Source organism: Amyelois transitella, chromosome 25 (genome assembly GCF_032362555.1).
Source record: "Amyelois transitella isolate CPQ chromosome 25, ilAmyTran1.1, whole genome shotgun sequence".
Classification (NCBI taxonomy): domain Eukaryota; kingdom Metazoa; phylum Arthropoda; class Insecta; order Lepidoptera; family Pyralidae; genus Amyelois; species Amyelois transitella.
In genome coordinates, this window is record NC_083528.1 from 153,753 (window position 1) to 176,685 (window position 22,933).

At 38.6% G+C, this 22,933-nt stretch overlaps 1 protein-coding gene across 1 annotated transcript in view; it reads left to right on the forward strand.

Annotated features, from left to right (window-relative positions):
- The window catches only part of LOC106139460 (uncharacterized), a 59,199-nt gene that overhangs the window by 7,932 nt on the left and 28,334 nt on the right, over positions 1–22,933 (forward strand). The window contains exons 3-4 of the mRNA XM_060951442.1: positions 11,749–12,117; positions 12,632–12,868. Of these exons, the coding sequence (XP_060807425.1) occupies positions 11,749–12,117; positions 12,632–12,868 (606 nt within the window). The remainder of the gene's footprint in view (positions 1–11,748; positions 12,118–12,631; positions 12,869–22,933) is intronic.

Genomic DNA, 22,933 nt, shown 5'->3' on the forward strand with positions numbered 1-22,933 from the left:
CCACTTTAGCCGGTCTGCGGTGTCTTCGGTTTCAAGACCGATATCATCTTTATCATCTATTAAGCTTACTACATATAAAAGTCCTGGAGTCACGTTTCCCTTTTCTTGTTTAGAATAAACGGGATCAACCCAGGAGGGCGACCCCAACCCTATGCGATCGTGGGTGCATGCTAAGAGGATAAATAACATACAAACATAAAATCATGCCTTTCCCGGAGGGATAGGCAGAGACTATACTTTCCACTTGCCACGATCTCCACATACTTCGCATCATCCGGTTTAATCTCTCTTTGCAAACTTAAGGGGATAAATAAAACAGAATTAAATCTTCTACTTCTTTATAAAGAGCCGAGATTTACGTGTGTATTGTAAAGATTGAACCTGGTCCCTCGAAACGAGCCAGCGTCGTGATGATCACGCCGCGGAGGTCGTCAGCGTCACACGTAACGTTTGTCTGTTGATGAGAACACCGCAATTATATTCTTAATACTGATTTACATAAATGCGTAACTTAGTCGCCGACGGTACAGTCAGCGTCAATTTATTGATACATACACGGGTCTAATTAAGATATTTAAGGAGATTTAAGTTCTACTCTTCATCGCATCTTTTTTGCGACAATGTATATCGTCCAAGCTGGTGGCGAAGAACCATGATACAAAAAAAAAATATCACGCCTCTTTTCCGTAGGGGTAGGCAGAGGATGCAAGGATCGTAGCAGTTTCCACTTGCAACGGACCTTGCATACCTCTGTCGCTTCCTCCACATTCATAACTCTCTTTATCGGCAAACTCGTCTGCTAAGGGTAGTGGTGACCTGACCTTTTGCCAGCACGTCCCCGGTTTGAGAAGAAAACACGATAGCGAAGTAAGAACATAGTGTAAAGCAGCTGTTTTTGTTCCCGCGCATATTGTAAAAGCCAATAAGGGGGCATGTCCATAAACTTAGATTCTTTTTTGGATGATGTTTAGCAATCTGTTATTATGAAGCTTGTTTCATCATGTGGCCATACATAACTTATCAACTCCGTTAAAACTAGGTTTTAGTTTAGCTGTTATCTCTTTTATACGTTAAGCATTTGGTCACAGCTTCGCTAACATAATCTGGAATTAATTACTGTCTGGATCTCATTGTAACTTTTGTTGTATGTTAAAGTTCCATCGAAATTAACATTTTACAAACAGAATACTTCATGAATATTTTTTTTGTTTATATTTCTCCTATATAATTTTATCGTAGACTGTAATCATGAGACCTTGAATGCTAATTTTTCTTCTTTTTAGATAGAGTTTGTGTTTTAGACAATTTGCTAGTGTTTATTGAAGCGGTTTGTCGTTTTCTATACTCATTCCAAACGAGATAATGTTTATTTTATGCAAATTCTAGTCGAATAGTTTCTAAAAGAGTAGACAGTTTTTTTAAGTTTTCTTCGCTTACATATATATATGTTTTTTCGTTGTCTGTGGAGATAGACTGTAGACCACTCGTTAGGGTCCTTACTGAACACCTTTTCTTCTATTTATTACTTACTTTTGTAGGTAATATACGTCTTTAATTAGCTTTTAGGGTTCTGTGCTTCGAAATGAAAACATGTAGAAAATGTTAATAAGGAGGAAAGCCCAAGTGTTTATCTAATCTATGACTATTTGTCACAGTCAATTGGTCGGTGTTCACTGGATCGATCCATTTCAAATTTTGTAGGCACCAACATATTTATTAAAATTACTTACCTACCCGAAGGCAAATATTTTCATTTTACCTACAATGAGGACAATCTGCTCAAACCATGTGGTGAAATTCGATTGTCTTTGGAACCCACACGACTTGAATGAGACTCGCACTTGACCGTTTTTATCTGCAAAGTGTGTTCTTGTTTCATGGCATATAATATCTCTAAACCCGAAGATGAGTGTAGAGGAGGCTAAAAGAATAAGAGCGTATCCACCCTAAACGAGTGGAGGCGAAATGCTCCACACGTATATATGTGTATAGCACTATACATGATGTATAGGTAGGTATGGCGCGTCGGTGCTGTCGTAAAATAACCGGTGTATGGATGTGGCGTCTTCGTGCCCTGCGGACACACGTAATGGTAATTACCACGAACGAATTCGTAGCTGTTAGTTTTAAGAACGTTAATAAGTTACAAAAGTTCATGTGTCAACGAGTATGTTAAAAATTCTGAAAAAAAAAATAATTCGATATATTGTGAAATCATTAGAATTTTTTAATTAGACTTTGAGTGTAGGTAGTTTTGGCCTAATTTCACACAATTTGTTTACTCTTCTAAATGTACTATTAGAGCCAGTTTATTACTACTACACTTCTCTGTGTGTTGTTTGGCGTTGCTCAGTTATTTATTTAACTAACTACTGGGTTGGTATGTTTTCAAATACGTATTGTACAAATAGACGTTATGGTCGTTTGCCTTCTTTAGATATTCTTGTACAGTCTAGGCTAAATTGTAAGGATGAGACATGAGGAAGACATCGTCTATATATAATAATATTACTGTAGAAACATGAATTAGTGCTTTTATCACCTCGTCTTGTCCTAATTTGCCCACCGTAAAGAAAAAGAAGAAGCAAAGAGATCTCTAGAAGGCATAGTGCAATAATTATTAAATATGAACGATGCTATATCCGTGCTATGGTCATTTTGTGCGAGTGCTGTGTTGGCGAGGCGAGCACGCCCGGCGACTAGTTTGCGCTTCGCTTGCGGCGTCCTAACCGCCCCCGTACGTGTGTATACCTACGCCAGCTATAGCACATTTCGACCGGCCGCTGAGCACGAAAGAGAGGAGATGTGGTTGATGTTAATTGAATTGATATGATATTTATGAGAAGATTGCTGGAATGAGATTAACGAGAATAGCACAGGTTTAAGGACGGAGAGAATGGCGTTGTAGCACATTCAGTACGATTCGCAACCAATTATCGTATTAGTTTAATATAATTCTCTTTATGTTAATGAGTATTAAATCAGAATGAGCTAAAATTAGACCCATAACCACCTAACTTAGTAAACTTGTGTTAATTTAAACACTAAAACCATCAGGCCGTTTGGCCGCATCTCCTCCAATATCTTTGGCCCCGGTTTCTATACAACTGCAGTATGTATAGCACCAATGTTCGGACCAGCAAATTACGCGCTAGCTATAAAATTCTGCCCGAACTTGCACTCTCTAGATTGCGACACCTGCTCGAAAGCAGGTGTGATTGGGATTGGTATTTAGTACCAAGACACAGTACACATTTACTTAGAAACCTAGGTGAAACCTTCCCCGATAATTATATAATTTTCCGGGAAATCTAACCTGATTGTCAAAAATCGCAGTATAAAACAACAAATTCAGCTCTAAGGGAACCACAATTGTACCACTGATTACCAATCATAATACAAGTGACCCTAATTATACCTTACGTTAATACTATAGACATTAGAGATGGGTACTTTAAATGCTTTTTTACAACTTGCATTTCCAAATTATCCAGTTGGCGCAGCCACCATAACTGAATTTCAGCCTCCGCTATTAGATTTTCCATTTGGGTTTGCCCTGCGCCAGATCTCGTCACGTCATCAGCATATAAGTCCAACTTCCTAACCGTCATAATTTTATGTAAATCAGTGGCCCTTCATGTTTTGGTATAATTCATATCATTATATGCAGATAAAAACAAATAATGATAAGTGTTGGCTATAAGCCATTAATTATCACGACCGCACCGCCACAAGTCGACGAGATCACGCACGATTACAGCTTCACTTTCTTCTGCGCACGAGTCTGCATTCCATTTCAAATCGGTTTCGATTGCTCACGTGATCCTGAAAGACTGCTGCTAAAAGGAGAAAAAAATCGCCTTAAGAGACTTTGATGATTTAGTCTCTCAGTGCCTTGCAGAGTCGACAGGAATGGATGAAGTTTTCCGGTTCTACTCCCACACGGAATACACACGACTATTTCAGACGACATCATTTGATAAAAATGGGTAGGAGAGTTGTTTTTATTTTTAACATTTCCCTGATGGTAATCTTCCGGATGGTAAGCAAGGGTTTGATATAGATGGTAGAAGTGTGCTAAGAAATGCAGACGTGTCAAGTTCTGTTTAATCTTCCACACGTGACTAAAACGCACGTACGCTCTGATGAAAGAACATGTACGTATGGTGCAGTGATAAGGCGTGACTAACTGCTAATCAGCGGCCGATATCTCGCCTCGTTATCTGTGGAACTGGGTCGTTGTACGCGGTGAGAGTACTCTTCAAGTACTTCGTGTTAGACTTATTCTCGATATGGTAGTTGCTGATGAGCTAAGTATTAGCAACTGCGAAGACCTGATACTTAAAATGAAGTTACATTTCTCAACAAACCGTTGACTACAATCTGCAATAGCTTACCCAATTAAAAATTAAAAAATGTGATTTGAAACTGCAAACTCGGAAAGAACCGACAAGAGTCAGATAAAAAATCGATGGAACCTAGTAAATCCTAATGATGAGTATTCACGCTCTGCTTGTCACATCGTTCGCAGCCGATAGTCGAGGCGACATCTCTTACCCAACGACTAAGCCGCGCCACTCATAAAAAAATAAACCTACTTCTATAAGTGACGCTAATTCATTTCATTTCAATAAAATCTTAGCTATTTTATGGTAGCTTTTTATGAATAAATCATTCCATCGTTTAGATCATTCGGCCAAATATCAATTCTCCAAATAGGTTATAACTGTTATCAAGTTGCTCGGAAGAAACGTTTGATTTAGTTCGGAAGAGAATCTACAGAAATTAAATAAACAGTTTCACCCATACCTATTTCTCATCATTAACACATTCTCATTACATTTAGTGGTGTATTTTAAGGTGTTGTAAATATATTATTACCCGGTTTTGCAACTGGCAGTAACTGCGCCCGCATGCCGCCGCCTCTCGCCTGGCCGTCTCTCAAACAAAGCGACTCGCTTCTTCCGCACGTCAATTTAGGCTGCTCGATTGACTACACTGACTTCGGTGAGCAATGGTTTAACTAGACATCTCTTCATTAAGGTGTAATTGATTGTTTGTTGTCATAAATATTTAGTTATGGAAAATTAACTCATATGTTTGAGATGAAATTGTTTTAGAACTCCTATGCACAACAGATCATTTTCTTATGACATTCTGTTTTATGTCATAACTACTATTCAACGAAATAGCATTTCTTATTGCGTGGTGATTATGTATTATAATGTGTATGATGATCATCCTTATTATCTCTATCAGTTGATGAACGTTTTGTGCTTGACAAGTCAAAACAAAGAAAACAAACAACAAATAATCTGAAAATTCTTCGTACTTTTGTTAATTTACCTTGTGCTTTTCTACGAAATTAGCAGTATTTCCAATGCAGCATTGTCTTGACAAAATCATTAAGCTTTCCCGAGGTTTGTTATAACGGTCACGTCGCGGACTCCGGCTCGCCACTCTAAATCCCGAGTTAGGATCCGACGCGACAAATATTTGCAGTTATCCATCACCGCTATTTGTCAGTGTTTGTTTATTTCTGCGTTTGTGTCCTCTAGACCTGCGCCATCAGCTATAAAACCTTATTCTCATCCTGTTTTATTTCTTTCATCTTATGCGACTATTAGTCGCATAAGATGAAAGAAATAAAATGTATTGATCGCTTGATTTTGGAAACCAGTAATCACAAAATTTAAAAGCACTGCGTTTATGGTGTTAGCCAATAATGTCAATAAGAAAACAAAGATTTCAGAATTTAGCTATTAGAGAACAATTAAATACCGTATACGGAATGTTACAATAGCACGGAACGGCCTTCTGTATTCTGATATTGGTAATCTATGGTTACGTAATGGCCACTTTTGGAGACTTTTAGTGTTCATAAGTGAAAACGAATACTCGTATACAATAGGTTCTGCAGGGCACAATGTTATCCATTCCCTTATTTGTCCCTGCATCTATTCCTGTTCTGTGGAGTTGCTAACGTATTGCAATTTTTGACGCCTTCTGCGCCTGCGAATCATTCTACCTTCATGTTGGTTTTCTATATTATTGTATTTCCTTATTTTGTGTAGTAATGCTTCGATAAATAATACAAATAAAACTAGTTATTATGGCATGAAAGATATCTGCTAGGTGTATACTTAAGTACATATTTCCAAAGTACTCGTACGTCGACGCGTGTGTTATTGCGCGCACCACCGTATATATCTACACCACAGATATACATAGCTTCTGCATTCCGGTTTGAAGGGTGTACAAGCCAACATATAATTAGCTATGAAGTACGAAGGCTTTCTGCTTTTCCCGGTTGTATACTCAACTCCCCTTGATTAACTCGCTCCTTTTTCTTGGGGTTCTCTTTCCAATTCTGTTTAATAGTTTACTTGTTAAACTTATGTCATCAAACATTCGTAGATATAACACATACATAGCTGGAAAAGGAGTTTTTCCTTTTTAAAAATCAACAGTTTTAATAAATGTATATATATTGTCTCAAAACAAAGGTCTCAAATGACAACCTTTTGAGGTCCTAAAAAATAAAAAATAAAAATATTTCCTATTCTAACCTATTGTTTAACTAAATAAAATTTGTATTATAAGCGCCTCACCCACTTAAAATATGTGGGGAGACCAGGGTGGGACCAGGACCATGAAATATAATATTAAAATATGCTTATATTATCCTTATGCTGTCTAGAATATACAAACACGATCTCTCCCACATGTTATAAGAGGTCAGCATAGGAGAACGGCACTGAAATCTTGTGCATATAAAATTTCTAAGACTCGTTGGTGTAAGTAAGGCATGCAGCTGGCCGTAAAGTTTTGCCATCCTCAGCATGTTACGAACCTCAGTAATACGCTGAATACTGCGAAGAGAACACCACAAAATGTTACCAAAACGCCATGATCACATTGAACAAGCGTGTGATATAATTATTGTTGATTATAATGTTGATTTAAGTAGCAGTGTTATATTTGTCTATGATAATCTATTTTTCTAAGCTATCGTTATAGTCTCGTAGTAAAGAAAAAACTTTGCGCAAATTTTGAAAGTCAATCAAGTGAAAGACATTTACTTGACATTCTTCTTTTAACCAATGTAAGGGCTGACTGCGGTCTTTTCACTGGATACGAGTACTCGTACATCGTTCGCGAAGGATAAATGATATTTGTATTATAAAACAATACAAGCCAATAAGTTTTGATTGTTGTTTATTCAACATCTTTCTCCCTTACGTAGTGAGACGCAACAGGATACTTACCTGATTACGCTGGTGCAGTATGACAGTGCAGCCAGCATTTAAACGGAAAGTGCGTTCTCAAGCCGCCCTGAGTGGCCTTCTATGCAACAAGTACCATGCCATAACACAATATTAAGAACATAGATATTGACCACAACTGTTTGTATGTCCGTCGGTGTGTTAGCTAACACTGCGGCGGGCAAAAAACTTTGATATAAATTTTATTTATTTTAAAAAAAGCATGTAGTCTCTGCCCACCTCTACGGAAATGAAGCGTAATTTTTTAATATTAATTTGTCACGTTTTACAATAAGAATTATAGTTAGGATTGCCATTTTATTAATTAATTACCTGAGTTTTATAGAATTTTTTTCCAAAACATGCCAACGATGGTGGTACGAGTATCACAGCTTCAACTAGCATTTGGTTTGCCTCGCTTCTTATGTGTTATATAAGATGTCTATAGCACCTTTTTTTGCCTGTCGACCCTCGTCTCCTAGCCCACCCATGGGAAGCCACGCGGTTTCTTGGGATTTAAACCACCATAATCGCCGCTTGTTCTATTTGTGACGGAAAGGTTGTATTAGACCCAAGTACAGTTTTGACATTGATTGAAACTTGAGGTTCTTCTTTAAGACATTGGGCTGCCGCTATCTGTATATCAATTCCATCATTAAGTCATCCAGCTGAACTGTCAATTCTGCTTGTTCGTTATTCATATTCTCGATTAATTTCTGTAACGTTATTATTTTACGTTGAGCTCATTGCGTACAGAAGGCGCCTGCGCCCACGCACGTTTGTCACTCGACCACGATACTGGGCCGGGCGTACATTTATAATGATAGGTACTCTCAGGTTTTACACGTGTTTCCTATTACTAATTTGGTTAGAATGACAGACGTTTTATCGTAAAAATGACTTCAAATAGTAGTTATCCTATATCTGAATCCGAAGGCGTTCAAAGTAGCCGTTGAGAAAGAACAAATAATAACAACCAAAACGATATAAACAATAAAGTTCACATGTTACTATGACAGCATTTTAAATCAGCTGATCGAATGCAAACCATCTATTTGTCGTAGCGTCTAACGTATTCACATGTAATAAATATAAGGCCGGCGGGCGACCATTCATAACACTTATTGCTATTATTGAACTTGTAAACAAAGTGGCTATTTGTGGAGCGGCGCAGTCAATTGATCATTTTTACCTTTTGCAGTGCTGATGTAATAATAGATTGGCGTACGATCCAGTGACTTATTTCTTTTGTATGTGTTTTTTTTTTCTCGTATATACATAGATAAGTCCGATACTATTACATTTATTCGGTCAATAAACTACAAAATACTACTGCCGTTTGATGTAGCCGCGCCATGGACAAACTATAATGCGTATTTAATTTTATTAGAATTTTAGGGATAATTGCACCATTTGCACCGCAGCGTTAGTTATAAAGTGTCGTCAATGTTAGCTTTAGCGGTATCAGTATCTACCATTATAGTAATAAAAATATATATTATGGCATTGTGAATGTTTTTTCGTCAAATTTTTATTTCATTACTAAGAAATTAAGGTTGTTTTAAGAAATGTATGAAAATTCTAAAGGCGAAAATTGCAAAAAGCTGTCAATCTCAATGACACAATAAACGTTAAAAATTTCTCAAAAAGATGGCTGCACCGCATTACATCAACAAAAGGCGATCTTATTGTTCGTAGACGCACATATTTTATTGTTGAAGGAACTATGAATTGCTTATTTACGAAATTTGACAAGCCGTATGTTTTATTTACCCCCTTGTTCTAACACTGAGGGTAACCAGAAAGTTAAATTATGACGAAACAAAAAATTCGCTTGATATAAATAAAATTACAGAGTAGTAAAGTTGGCCACAAAGTTAGTTTGAGACTAATTTATCGCAGCCGAAGTGATGTAAACATTATTACAATAAAGTATGCCCGTTTTATGAATGGCTGTCCTGTATGGTTTCGTTTACATTTTTTTTACCGGCATGCTCCAATTTGGTATTCATTTATTCACCGCTTCTCAATAAAATTACACGTGTTTACAATCGATACAATACGCACTGTACAAGTTTTACTTGACTGCTCTTTTTATGATTGAACGTTGCTTTGCTCGTCAATGGAGTCATGATTTGCATCTTCAATTTTTCTTTTACGAGTACAAGCTTTTTTGTTATCTAAAAGTCTCTAATTGTCGTAAGAATGATATGAATGAAAGGTTGAAGCGAAGAAAGTATGCAGAGATCGTGGCAAGTGGAAATATGTAGTCTCTGCCTACCCCTCCGGGAAAAAGGCGTGATTGAATGTATGCCCTAAGATCCTCCCAAGTATCCCATTGTCGGGTAAAGGCCTCTCTGTTTATTTCAATCACAGATTTTTCTGGTATCTTAAGTGAATATTTCTTTTAATTTCATGTTCTTTGACGATCGTCCGGTACCCAGAATATGACAAGTATGACCTCCATTCTGAGTGCATTCGACAAACCAAACTTCTGACATACTAGCTGTTAACCGTCGCTTCGCCCGCGTCTACCACTAATAGAATACCAAATCTCCGTCTGGACTGGAGTTGAACGGCAAACAGACAAACAAACACGCGTTATTTATTGAGAGAAAAACTATCGCTGTCCCTTTTTAAAACATAACAAAAACCGAAAAAGTCACGCCGTGCTACAGGGGCTGCTGCGCTCTGTAAGTTTTCCTTATGGCTAAGGCCCCTGTTCATTGCGATTGCGTCTAACATTATAAAGACGAAGTCGTTTCAACATTTACTTCCTTAATCTGTCAGCGAAGTAGGCACTTGACCTCTTCGTTATGTACTGAAATGTAACATTTCAAAATAATTGTCAAAAACAACTTACAAACATAATAAACTGTCACCGTATCCTCTGAGATCCTATCCTGCATTTCTAGTTCCTCCTAATTTGTAAATGCGATAGAGAATCTGTCTTTCACGCCTAAACCACTGAACCGATTTTGAAGAAATTTAGTAATAAAGTAATAGATAAAACAGAAATAGAGTTGACTCTGAGGAAGAAGTACATCTTGTTGCGAAAAAACAAATCACACAAACGAAGTCGCGGGCAATAACTACTACTAAACATTTAAATTAAGTGACGTTACGTCGAATAGAAATACGATTTATCGTAATTCCTATCCCGTTTGAAAGTAACTGCGTCACAGGCAAACTTTTTTATTTTATTTGAAAAGTAATTGATTTTGCCAGCGCGACGCTTGGAAAAGTCTAGAATTTGAGCTGCGAAAGTAGTGAACCCTGTCGCGTGACGCAATGGCATCACAAGGTTGAGCCGTCGGCGCAAGGACGAACAGATCGAGTGCCCAGGCTAGGACCGAACAAACGTTTGTCATGCCACTAGACTAATTAATAATTTGTTTCTGAATTCTATGTATGTGTCCGAAATGTTGAAACGGTCTAATTCAAATTTATTAATACTCGTATATCGTAGCCAGCAACCACGATAAGTTACCCTCTATGTTACGGAAGACAGGCTTCTGTCACATACACCAGATTATGGAAGTTACGGTATTTTTGTGTAAATCTTCCTCACTCATGTATTGTTGCTATGCAGCTTTTATGAATCTATCTGGGAACTAAACCACAGTGGAGCCGGTCAATTTCTAATACATACATACAGGGGCACGTCTATATCCCTTGCGGGGTAGACAGAGCCAACAGTCTTGAAAAGACTGAACCGGCCACGTTCAGCTATTTAGCTTAATGATAGAATTGAGACTCAAATAGTGACAGGTTGCTAACCCATCGCCTAAAAAAGAATCCCAAGTTTGTAAGCCTATCCCTTAATCGCCTTTTACGACATACATGGGAAAGAGATGGTGGTCCTATTCTTTTTTGTATTGGTGCCGGGAACCACACGGCACAATTTCTAATCTAAATTGTTTAACCGCCTCCCTTACTACACCATTATGTCACACTATACGGCTCACGCCTCTAACCTGAGAGCTGCATTGCGTCACCCAGGATTTTGTTTCGGCAGTCGACCTCGTGACCTCTTGCCGTTACGGGGTAGACAAGACTCGGTTGTACCATCGGATTCCAAATATTTGTATGTCTTATCAACGTTCTGGTTCTAGTGAAGGTTGTGTCTTCATCTCTCTGGAGAAGTGAGGACGATCCTGGATTAACTAAGTACTAAGTACTTGTAAACGAAGCGATTCAAGTATTTTCTTTGCAACCTTTACGTATCTTTTTGCAACAGTAGAACGGAGACCGTACCTCGTTTTGGGTTATAGTTATACAAATGCCTGGATTAGCAGATTTTCCACAAAGGTTTCCCCTTTCGTAAGAGCATCGGTTGACAAACAAAATAATAAACATAATCGTATCCCAGAAAAGAGTTCTCCGTACATGACCGCGGTAGGATTTAAAACTGTCCGTCCTTGTTCGACGCTCTTTACTCTAAATTCATGTTTCTTATCCTTGAAAAATATTTCGCTTGCAGGGAGGAGGGCGAAGAAAAGCCGAAGCCGACCGAAAACCAAGACGACGGGTATGAGACGAGCAACAGCGGCGAGGCGGCGCGCCGCAAGCCCTCCAGCGCGGAAGGGTCGCCCGCGCCGCCCGCCGAGCCTTCCCCGCCCCCCGACCCCCCCTACGAACCCCTATTGCGTCACTACCCCGAGCCGGACGAGTCGTACAGACACTTCGAGCCCCCCGCTCCCCCTCCCCCGCAGCCGCCCCAGCAGGAGTACCAGCACTTCCCGTTCCCGAAATACAATGACCCGTACGCGTTCAAGCGGGAGCCGGACGCGCCCTACGACATGAGCCAGCACCATCACCATCAGCAGCATTATGGGCCGCCGAAGGAAAGGTCAGTACTGAGACAATACTGTGAACTGCTCAGTGTCAAAACTTGTACAGTTGCTTACCAAGTCTATGGCGTTGTAATAGAGGCGAATTTTCAGTGACTGGGTAGGGTAACTTGATATGCTGTTGTCTACAATGTCATCGTTTAGAGTTTTGAGCAAAATACACTTATAGCAATGTGTCTGTCGGCAGAAAAGTGTATTAGTTATCTTACTTGGGGTTGAGGTGAGGGAAAACATGGATAAAAATCATGGACGTAACTAAACATGATCCAAGCTGGGTTTCCTTCCTTTGCTGCGCAATACATGTTACATTCCCTACATCATGGATGTGAATCTGTCATTAGCCGACACTGACTTCCTTACCAGGATCCAATCGGGACTAAATCCACATGGATGATAAACAGTAGCAGAATGTAGAAACGCTACCTCTCAATTTATCCAAGTAAAAACCGCATAAAGCAATAACAAAATCCTTCCAACTCCTTGACTGACTGACCCAAATCATTCTCCTCACAGGGAAGACATGTACAACGGCATCAAAAGAGAATGCGACGACCCGTACTCGTTCGTGGAGGAGGAGGCGATGTGCGCGATGTTGGGGCAACCCCAGCCCCACCACCAGATGGCGCACCCCCACCACGAGCACCAGCTACACCACCCCCACCAACACCCGCACATGATGCACCAGCAGCAGATGATGCTGAACCAGCCCAAGAAGAGAGGGAGGAAGAAGAAGATTAAAGATGAAAATGGGTGAGTACATATTTGACTTAATGTGGTCTTCTGTATTTCAGATTCGTTTCTCTTCATATAAAATAAATAAATGAAAACGGGACAAATTACATAGAATGTTAGTTAGCCTCGAAGTAAGTTCGAGACTTGTGTAACGAGATACTAACTTAACGATAATATATTTTATAATAAATACTTATATAAATAAATATCCAAGACCCAGGCCAATCAGATAAATTTCTTTTCTCCTCATGCCCTTGCCGGGATTCGAACCCGGGACCTCCGGTGTCACAGACAAGCGTACTACCGCTGCGCCACAGAGGCCGTCATGTTTCCGCTAATTGTTTAGTTATGAATCGTGGAAAAGACGTATGAGAAGAGATACATAATTGTTGTCAACCCACACCCTTATGGGGTAGACAGAACCAACAATCTCGTAAAGACTCGATGGTCACGTACGGCATATTCAAGATATTTAGGGATAGTTTAAAAACTAGACAATTTAAACCAAGTAGGTACTTCGGAGTCGGAGAAGTAAAACTGAAAATTGACTTATTAGATATATATACCTACATACATATAATCACGTCTATATCCTTTGCGGGGTAAACAGAGCTAACAGTCTTGATTCCTACTTGATTAAAACGCCTCTTGGAATCCTAGGGTTTTATGGTTGTATTAAAGTTTTTTCTGGTGTTATATATGTTGATGATTCGACACGTTTTATCACTAGCTCGAACATATAGTACGCACGATAGTATGTTTACCTCGTTCGTACATATTACGGTGTCATGTCGCGGCGGTGATTCACACGAATGTATGAGTGCGGAAATGTCGTGATATGAGTGGTTCGCTCAAGGACTCCTACACTATTGAACCTCGGCAGTTTGAGAATTCTTTTGGCTATCAACAATTATGTTTTTCTTTTCTACAAAGAAATTGACATGTTTTATTCGAATTGGTCTTGGGGGGAGTACTGTGGCGAAATCTATACGCCACAAGTCACCAAAATAAAATCTGAAATTAGGCAACGCTATCAGTCAAAAAACAGCGAAAAACCTAAATCGCGCAAGCAAAGATTTCACGGATTGGAGCATATATACAACCTCCGACACAAAATCGTCTGTCGCGCGGTTCCTCAGGCATAACACCTAGCCTGGCGGAAGATCTTCCCTTTGTGGCGGTCGAGCCTGAATCATCGCTCCCGCTACATCTCGTTAATTTCTATTCCCATAGGAATTTCGGGAAATCCTCTCTAAATACATTAAATTTCACATCTCTTTATCCTGTGGTTAGCGCTGTGCGCTGTTAATGTATCAGTCTGTATGCTATTATGTATATTATCTTTATATAGAAGAATATAGATTATTATATTGAAGAAGATCAAATGTGAGATCTTAAAAACAGCACAGCTTCAATTTCTTCAGCTTCATAACAAATCTATCTTTCTCAGTGTGACATTCGCCTTGAACAACTTTTTGAAGTTGAAAAGTACTTTCTCCAAGTTCATAAAATGCATCAATGAATGTTAGTATGGCTACTTTCACAGTGATATAATAGTTGTAAGGCTTACTAACTTTGGACTCTTCCTTTAGACGATGGGCTAGCAACATGTCACAATCGGAATCTCAAGTCCACCACTAAGCCACACAACTGAACGTGGCCTTTCAGTCCTGAACGTGGTCTCTGTCTCCCCAGTAAGGGATAAAAATTTGTAATAGCTCAGTGACGGAAGAATGCCGTCCAATTTAACTTTTGTATTATCACTGACAATGCGAACGTAAGATGTAATGAACAACATACTATAAATGAAACGTTGATTACATACATTTGGTCACGTCTTTATTCATTACGGGGTAGACAGAGCCAATAGTCTTAAAAAGACTGGAAGGCCCCGTGCAGCTGTATGAATAGGCCCCTTTGGCTTAATGATGGAATTGAAATGACCAATACAAATTATTTTATCTGCTTTGAGATTGAAATACTTGGCGAAAACCTTTGTAATGGAAATTGGGAATATTCCCCGTAATTCCCACGGTGCTCCCACAGGTATTAGTGTAAAAGATCAATATAATTAGTGCGTGGGCGGGGCTTTTGTCTATATTTCACATGTTGCTAGGCGGCCTGGCTGGTGAATCACGGTGGGCCGCGGAAACGTATTGTGATTCTGATGATGCACTGAGATTCTATCAACGTCACACATTACATACATACGTACACTTGCTACCAACCTTACATACATATATCTATTGTAGTCCGACATCAGGGTAAATGAAAATCAAATTATCAATCTTATGTATAAAATTAGTAGTCTCTGCCTACCCCTCCGGGAAAGAGGCGTGAGTTTATGTATGTATGTATAAAATTCTCGTGTCACAATGTTTGTCTCCGTACTCCTCCGAAACGGCTTTACCGATTTTAACCAAATTTTGCATGCATATTCAGTAGGTCTGAGAATCAGCTAACATCTATTTTTCATACCCCTAAGTGTTAAGGGTTGTCCACCCTTAACATTTTTTTTTTAACTAGAAATTATTTAAATAATTTAAATAATATTTATATGGCAAAACAACGTTTGCCGGGACAGCTAGTATATGCCTATTTGAATTGATCATATGTTCATACTTATACGATAAATGGGAATGACGTCCATTTGTCAAGCTTTCACGGATAAAATGCTGCACCGACATTGATGGAATGCATGGTCTTTTTCTTAAAATCACACAGTAGCGTGGCCCTGAATTTAAAATGTTAGTTTGATTTGATCGATGCAATATTATTTTTCTTAAAAACCATGAACTTTTGTGATTTGATACTCGTGGCTACTGTTCGATTTAAGAATCGTTCGTTCGGAAGGAAGCCAACAGACAAACTTTTGTTCGACTCACATTCCTTAAAGTCCATCCCATCCTATATTTGATTTCATATGGGATAATATATAAAAGATTGATCAATCAAATATTTTAAAATCAAAATCAAAAATATTTTTATTTTCTCTCAAATATCAAGAAGCAAATGCAATAGGTAAGAATATGAATATGAGAGACTGGTGTCTGAACTAGGCAGATGCCTGTATCTCAGAAAACCAGCCTCCCCCCACTTGGGGTTAACATAAGTCATGATATCTCATGCACAATCTCATATGAAAACAAAAAGTATTTATTTAACTAAACATATGTAGACTATTACTGGAGTAACTATATTATACATATATTGAGACAAATGTGTATATAAATAAACATTAGTATATCTACATATATGTATTCCATATTAAAATACAAAAATACATAGATAAATAATTATCCCGAGAGGGAAATAAGCTGACATCGTGATTTAATTAACTACATTTAGCAAGTCTTCAGTTTGGTCATAGTTTAAGCCCTGTAAGTAATTTGAGACAATCTTAGAACAACTATATTTAAGTAGGCAGTACAAGTGAAATTGGCGATTTAATTTATTATATAAATATGGTCCCAGAAAACAGAAAAAGCGGTGTGAGAAAGCTGTATTAAAAGAGAGGGATGGAATAAAAGGAGGTCTTCGAACTGATCGGGATGGGACAGTAGTGACCTTGTGTTGTTTCATTATAGTATTTAGTATAAATAATTGTCTTACAGTAAGCACTTGACATTCCTGATATAGAGCAAAAGTTGAGTACAGAAAGGGTTTGAATTTACACACCTTAAGAAGCGCTCTTTGGGCGCGCTCAAGACAGAGAACATGGGCTTTAGTTGCTCCACCCCACGAGGTAATGCCATAGACTAAAATAGACTGACACAGTGCCAAATAAACAGTTTTGATGAGGTGAGGTTCTGCAACATGTCGGAGTTTTTTAAACACGAATATCAGTTTACGTACTCTGCCAGCTGTGTTTTTCAGGTGTAATTGGTAGGAAATTCTGTTATCCAAGGTAATGCCCAGGTACTTAGTGTTTTTGGAACAGGTCAAAGTGGGACAGGAACAAGAATTGGAAAGATCAGTAGAATGGGAATGGGCAGTGAGAGAGAAAGGTATAGTAGGTGGAGTGTAAATGGAAAATGTTAAATAGCAAGTTTTTTGCGTATTTAGGGTTAATAAGTGTTCCCGGAGCCAGCCAGAGACACAGTCCAGACCAGATTGCGCATGTTCAAAAGCAAGTTGCCAGGTGTCAGCAGTGAATAAAAGGGCAGTATCGTCTGCGTACGATATTATTCTGCAACTCAGTAGTTCGAGTGAACAGAGCTCATTAATATAAATGAGGAAAAGAGTAGGTCCCAAGATACTACCCTGGGGTACACCGTGTTCAATGGGTAAATATGAGCTACGACTTCCATCTATAACCACACACTGAGAGCGGTCACTTAGATAACTTTTGAACAACGCTAGTTGAGTTCCACGTATTCCCAGCAATTCAAGCCTACGTAGAAGAATGTTGGCCGAGACAGTGTCAAAGGCCTTAGCTAAGTCCAAGAAAACGCCCACACACTTCCTGCCACTGTCCAAGTGCTTGGCGACATGATCAGTTAGTTCATGTACAGCGTCCGCGGCTGATTTGTGAGATCTGAAGCCAAATTGGTTAGGCGACAGTAATAGTTTATCCTCAAGGTACTTCATTAGTTGTTTATTAATTAACCGCTCGAGAATCTTGGACAAAGCCGGAAGAATGGAGATCGGTCTATAATCGTTCGCACAGCCCCGGTCCCCGTTCTTGAAGATTGGAAGTACAACGGCTTTTTTAAATGCAGATGGGAAGATGCCAGATCTTATGCTTAGATTACAGATGTGAGCTATTGAGGGAGCTAGAGCTTTGACATTACGCCTAAGTATCGAAGACGAGATGTTGTCCCACCCAGCAGCACAACCATCTTTGAGGGATAATATTGTATTTTCAATTTCACCAATGGAACTTTCGAGTAGTACAAAAGACTGAAGCGGTGAAGAGACATGAGTCGTCGTAGGGCAATGAAGCAGAAAATTTTTTATCGAGTTATCTTCGATAAGTGATTTACTTACGTTAACAAAGAAAGAATTGACATGGTTCACGGATTCTTGAGGGGTTGCCTTGCTATGGAGAAGAGCAGTAGGTCTAACTGATTGCATATTTAAATTACTCACAGTCTTGATGGCATCCCATAATTTTTTTGAATTAGTACCTGCATTTTTAAGTAGGGACTTGTCATATTCGATCTTTATCTTCCTTAGCAGTGAGTTACAAAAATTGCGGTATCTATAGTAAGTTGTACGTAATATATTATTATTAGGTTGTTTCCTTAGCTTGTTATGCATGTTGTCCCTATTATTTATACATCGCAAAAGTCCGGGTGAAATCCAGGGTTTAATTGTTCTTCGACGATGAGAAGGAATAACTGCATTAGAGTTAGAAGATATACTAGACTGAAGGATTTCTATGAACATGTTTGTGGCTACTTCCGGGTCCTTCGAGTTGAGTACTGGGGTAAAATCTTTACATGAAAGAGCTTCGGTCAATCCATTATGATTCAACTTGTTAGTCGAAGAGGGAGACTGGAACTTTTTCGTTATATCAAGAGACAAGAAAATTGAGCTATGATCTGTTAGAGAAGATTCAATAACAAGAGCTAGTGCCGAAGTAGGTGATTTAAGCATAATGTGGTCAAGACAAGTTGCGGTAGGGAATCGAGTGGGAAAATTGTGAGTAGGAAGGAGACCATTACTAGTTATTATATCGAGATAATCTTCGGCATCGGAATCACAGTTTTCTGGTATAATGTCAATATTTATGTCACCCATTATTATTATGTTTTTGAAAGTACGCAGTGATTCCAAGAGACAGTTCAAAGAGTTTATAAAGTTGACCTTGTTAGAGAAAGCAGAAGGTCTGTAGATTCCTAGTATAGCTGTGTCCCGATTAGGCTTGATTAATAGTGCACTAGCATCCGATAAATTTGGTTCCTCTATCGTCACACCATATAAACTTGTCTTGTAATAAATTACAACTCCATCATTTTTGTTGACTGGGTTACTGGACGCAGAAAATGAATAATCATTAAGAGTGGGGATGACTGGGTTGTTGGGTAAGTGACATTCAGTTAATATAATAATTTCGGGAGTGTGTTTATATTTTATATTTGATATGATATCATATTTTTTTTTGATAACAGAAATAGATAAATTAATTGCATTGTCCATTGATCTTCAATATACAACAAGCTTTATTGCTGACATCGCAATCAAAATATACAGAGGGAACAAAGGGAGTGAAGTCGGGATTAGCGTAGTAATTACTAGACGTGAGCTAACAAGCGTACTGTCGAATGTTTAAAATGTTTTTATAAGCTTGTGGCGAATAAACTTAGGATTCTTCTTTTAGGCGATGTGGTAGAAACCTGTCGCTATAAATCTCGATTCTATCATTAATAGCAGAGCGTGGTCATATGCTTTAGAAAAGACTTTTGGCTCTGTCTATCCCAGCCAGCAGTCTCGAAAACACTGAAAGGCGAAGTAAATATTTATAGTAATTATTCACTTATTAGTGTTTGCCTTGTGGATTCGGTATTTAACAATAGAACCACTTCATTACTTCCCCATAATTAAGAGATGCTAAGTTTATTAACAATTTTACCTGGTGCAGCAACAAATATCCAGGAAAGGGCAAGATTATAAATACCTACATATAATCACGTCTATATCCCTTGCGAAGTAGACGGTTATAATGTTTTCTTATCTTACTAACCCTCTCCGATACTCCTACGGTCTCGTAAACAGATCTTGGGCCTCTTCCCAGGGTGGACGCAGCCGCGAATAACGCCAGGAGTTTGGTATAAAAGGTAGCTATAGTGTACCTTCACTAGGTACAAGCTACGTATAGTTATACACAGGTCGGTATCGAACCCGCTCGGTGCAGCACGCGCGGCTGGTAGGGTCACCACGCAGTCGGGATATCCGTGGACGGTGGCTGTTACATCATTAACGTATTTTGTTGCATTATGTGACGTTTAAGAACGGATTTTGTATATATTTATGTGAAAGATTAAAATTTAATTTCCTTATTTATTCAAGCTTTTTGCACGTAAATGTACAACAGGTGGTCTTAATGCCATATGGCATTATCTACCCGTCGCACCTTCAAACAAGCACGATGTTTTGTTCCTATCTAATTCAATGAAATCAAAATCTTTTATTTAAATTAAAATTCAATTTAATTTTCCTTCGTTTATCGTTATAAAGGTGCTCTAAGGCAGCGCTACTTTTTTTTATGAACCACCTAGTGGTTTGATACAGTTTTAATCGGTATTTCACCTAAATTTGGCGGCCTATGCGTAAATCCGTAAGCTGCACACGGGACCTAATTTCGATAACGATAAAATAAATAAAGAAAAGACGCATACATCGAACTATTCCCAAAAAAGTTTTCTTTGTATATAAGGAGAAGGGATTATCATTCTTCTGTCCCTAGTCTTGGTTGGCGTCCTCGCCAAGAAGGAGCCTAGTATTTCATTATTTTTGTTAATGGTGATGCATGCATTTATTTATTCACTTTACTGAAATTTGTAAAAGGAAGGTAATGTTCTATGAAGTAAATTTGCACTTATTCTTAATAATCACTGCACTTATATATTTGGACTCATTGACATTTAATGTGTTATAGGTATATATTACAAAAATATGGACTTAAACATTTGTACTGAGCTGTATTAAAAAACGTAGTTCCCGCGTCATTTTCTTTCTTTTTTGTTAAATATTTTTTTTATAGGTGGCCAGTTCTAACCTATTTCAATCTATTGCTTATTCAAAGAGGTTGCGTTATTGTATTTTCAAACAATTTTTCACACGACTAAACGTTCACGTAACCCCGGATCTTGCTTGTTACTCTTTATTCTCTTAGTCGCCTCTTATCAAATCCAAGAGAAATATAACAAATGAGAGGATGTCAATGATTTATAATTTGTCCCAAAATAAAGCTAGTATGTTGTCCCCCCACTCCGGTGACACAATTAGTGCGGGCGGCGACCCCGCGCCAGAATTAGCGTTCCGCACTCGCGACCCACTTGAAAAGCACGGAACCACGCCACGTGGGGCCGAACGTTACGTGGACCAGGGATACCGTTAGGAAATGGACTGAAAGATCAAGTCGTCCGGAGAGAGAGCGTCGGTGGTCGAATCGGCAAAAAATGCCCGATTAAATGCTTGTTGTGTTGGTGCCGTGTGGTTCCCGGCATTAATACAAAAAAGTAAAGGCCCACTCCATCTCTTTCCCACGGATGTCGTAAAAGGCGACAAAGGGATAGGCTTACAAACTTGGGATTCTTTTTTCGGCGATGGGCTAGCAACCTGTCACTATTTGAATCTCAATTCTATCATTAAGCCAAATAGCTGAACATGGCCATTCAGTTTTTTCAAGACTGTTGGCTCTGTCTACCCCGCAAGGGATATAGACGTGACTATATGTATGTATGTAAAATGCGTGTTGCGCAAGAATTGGTTCAAATCCCACCTCGGCCATGCCGGCTCATGATGACCAATGACTATTTTCTAAATTATGCACATTAGTTTGAATACAAATCCAAGCTCTTACTTTGAAGGAAAACATCGTTAGGAAACCTGCACATTCAGGCAACTGGATGTGTAACCATGGATCTAATACGGGTTAGGTTTACCGGCAAAGTTTGCAGAGGAACCTAACCCATATTGGGTCATGTTAAAAACTGCAATAGATGCATGGGCAGTTATTGTTACCTTAGCAAAAGTTACTAATAGTGAAAATATAAGTAAAATATTGGAGTGTGCCATATGAATAAACTTCTACTGCTGAAATAAATTTAAAGAAAGAAATTTTGTAGGAAGTATAGTCGCAAATTACTCTCCTTATTATTAAAGTCATGAAAAGTCAAATCATTTTCAGTAGTAACACACAAGTTGCCGTCCTTTTCAAGGCTTGAATATAATTATCTTGAAAGTGATATATTTTATCCAATTAAATAGCTGAGCTAACAATGATTATTGTACGAATTGGAATTATTTTATAATTTTCTAATTATAATTGAACAAATTCAATTTATTTAGTTTATTACTTACATATTTAGAAATTCTTATTCTTACCTTAGTCTTGGTGGCATAACACAAGTCACGCTACTTTGAGCTCCTGAGATCGATGCTTAAGTTTTCATCATGAAAGGAAATGGGGAAAGCGTTTGTCCAACATAGGTACACAATTTTGGGATTAATACTTCCTAACCTACCCTTACAGAAGTATTACATTTGAGCAGATTGCTCCACGAAATCAGGAGTTGTGTAACCAACAGTGCAGCTCTTATTATTGAAGTATTTTCTTTTAATTTCCATCGTCATTTCAGTTCGAAATACTCAGTATCATTACCACGACTGAACAAAACATACTCGTAACTTGGTCCGAAGCCTTGAATACCAAAATTTATCCGCAAAGAAACAACTCCTGTCTTTCACACAAAAGGCTAATTTTTAGCACTATATTATCTAGGCGTAACCCCCGTAGCAAAATGGTGGTTCTTTGTCCGCCCCACCAGGTGGCGTCCATCGTCAGGTTGCAGACCTCAACAAAAGCCGCGTGACGGACTCCCTCCACGCAGCGGGCGGCTTCCCGCCGAGACCCCACTCGTCCGCCTCGATATTATATCTCATAACTGAAATTATAATAGTGCATGGGTACGAACGCACAGACAGACAGACAATCTCAGAGATGACTCGCCTTGCGAAGATTTCAACTAATATTTTAACTGCTAAAATAATAGTTTTCGGTTTCTCAAAAGTTGAACCACTGACCAAATGACTATGCAATTGTTGCATTTTATGTGTCCAGATTGGTGACGACGATTCCTTGCAGACAATTATACAGAAATCCTAACTGTCCCGGCAAACGTTTTTTTTTTTAATTCTAGTTAAAAATAATGTTAAGGGTGGACAACCCTTATTAGGTACTAAGGGTTATGAAAAATAGATGTTGGGCGATTCTCAGATCACCTCAATATGCTCACAAAAATTCATGAAAATCGGTCAAGCCGTTTTCGAGTAGTACGGGAACGAACATTGTGACACGAGAATCCTACTTCCTACTACTATTATAAAGGCGAAAGTTTGTATGGATGTATGGAT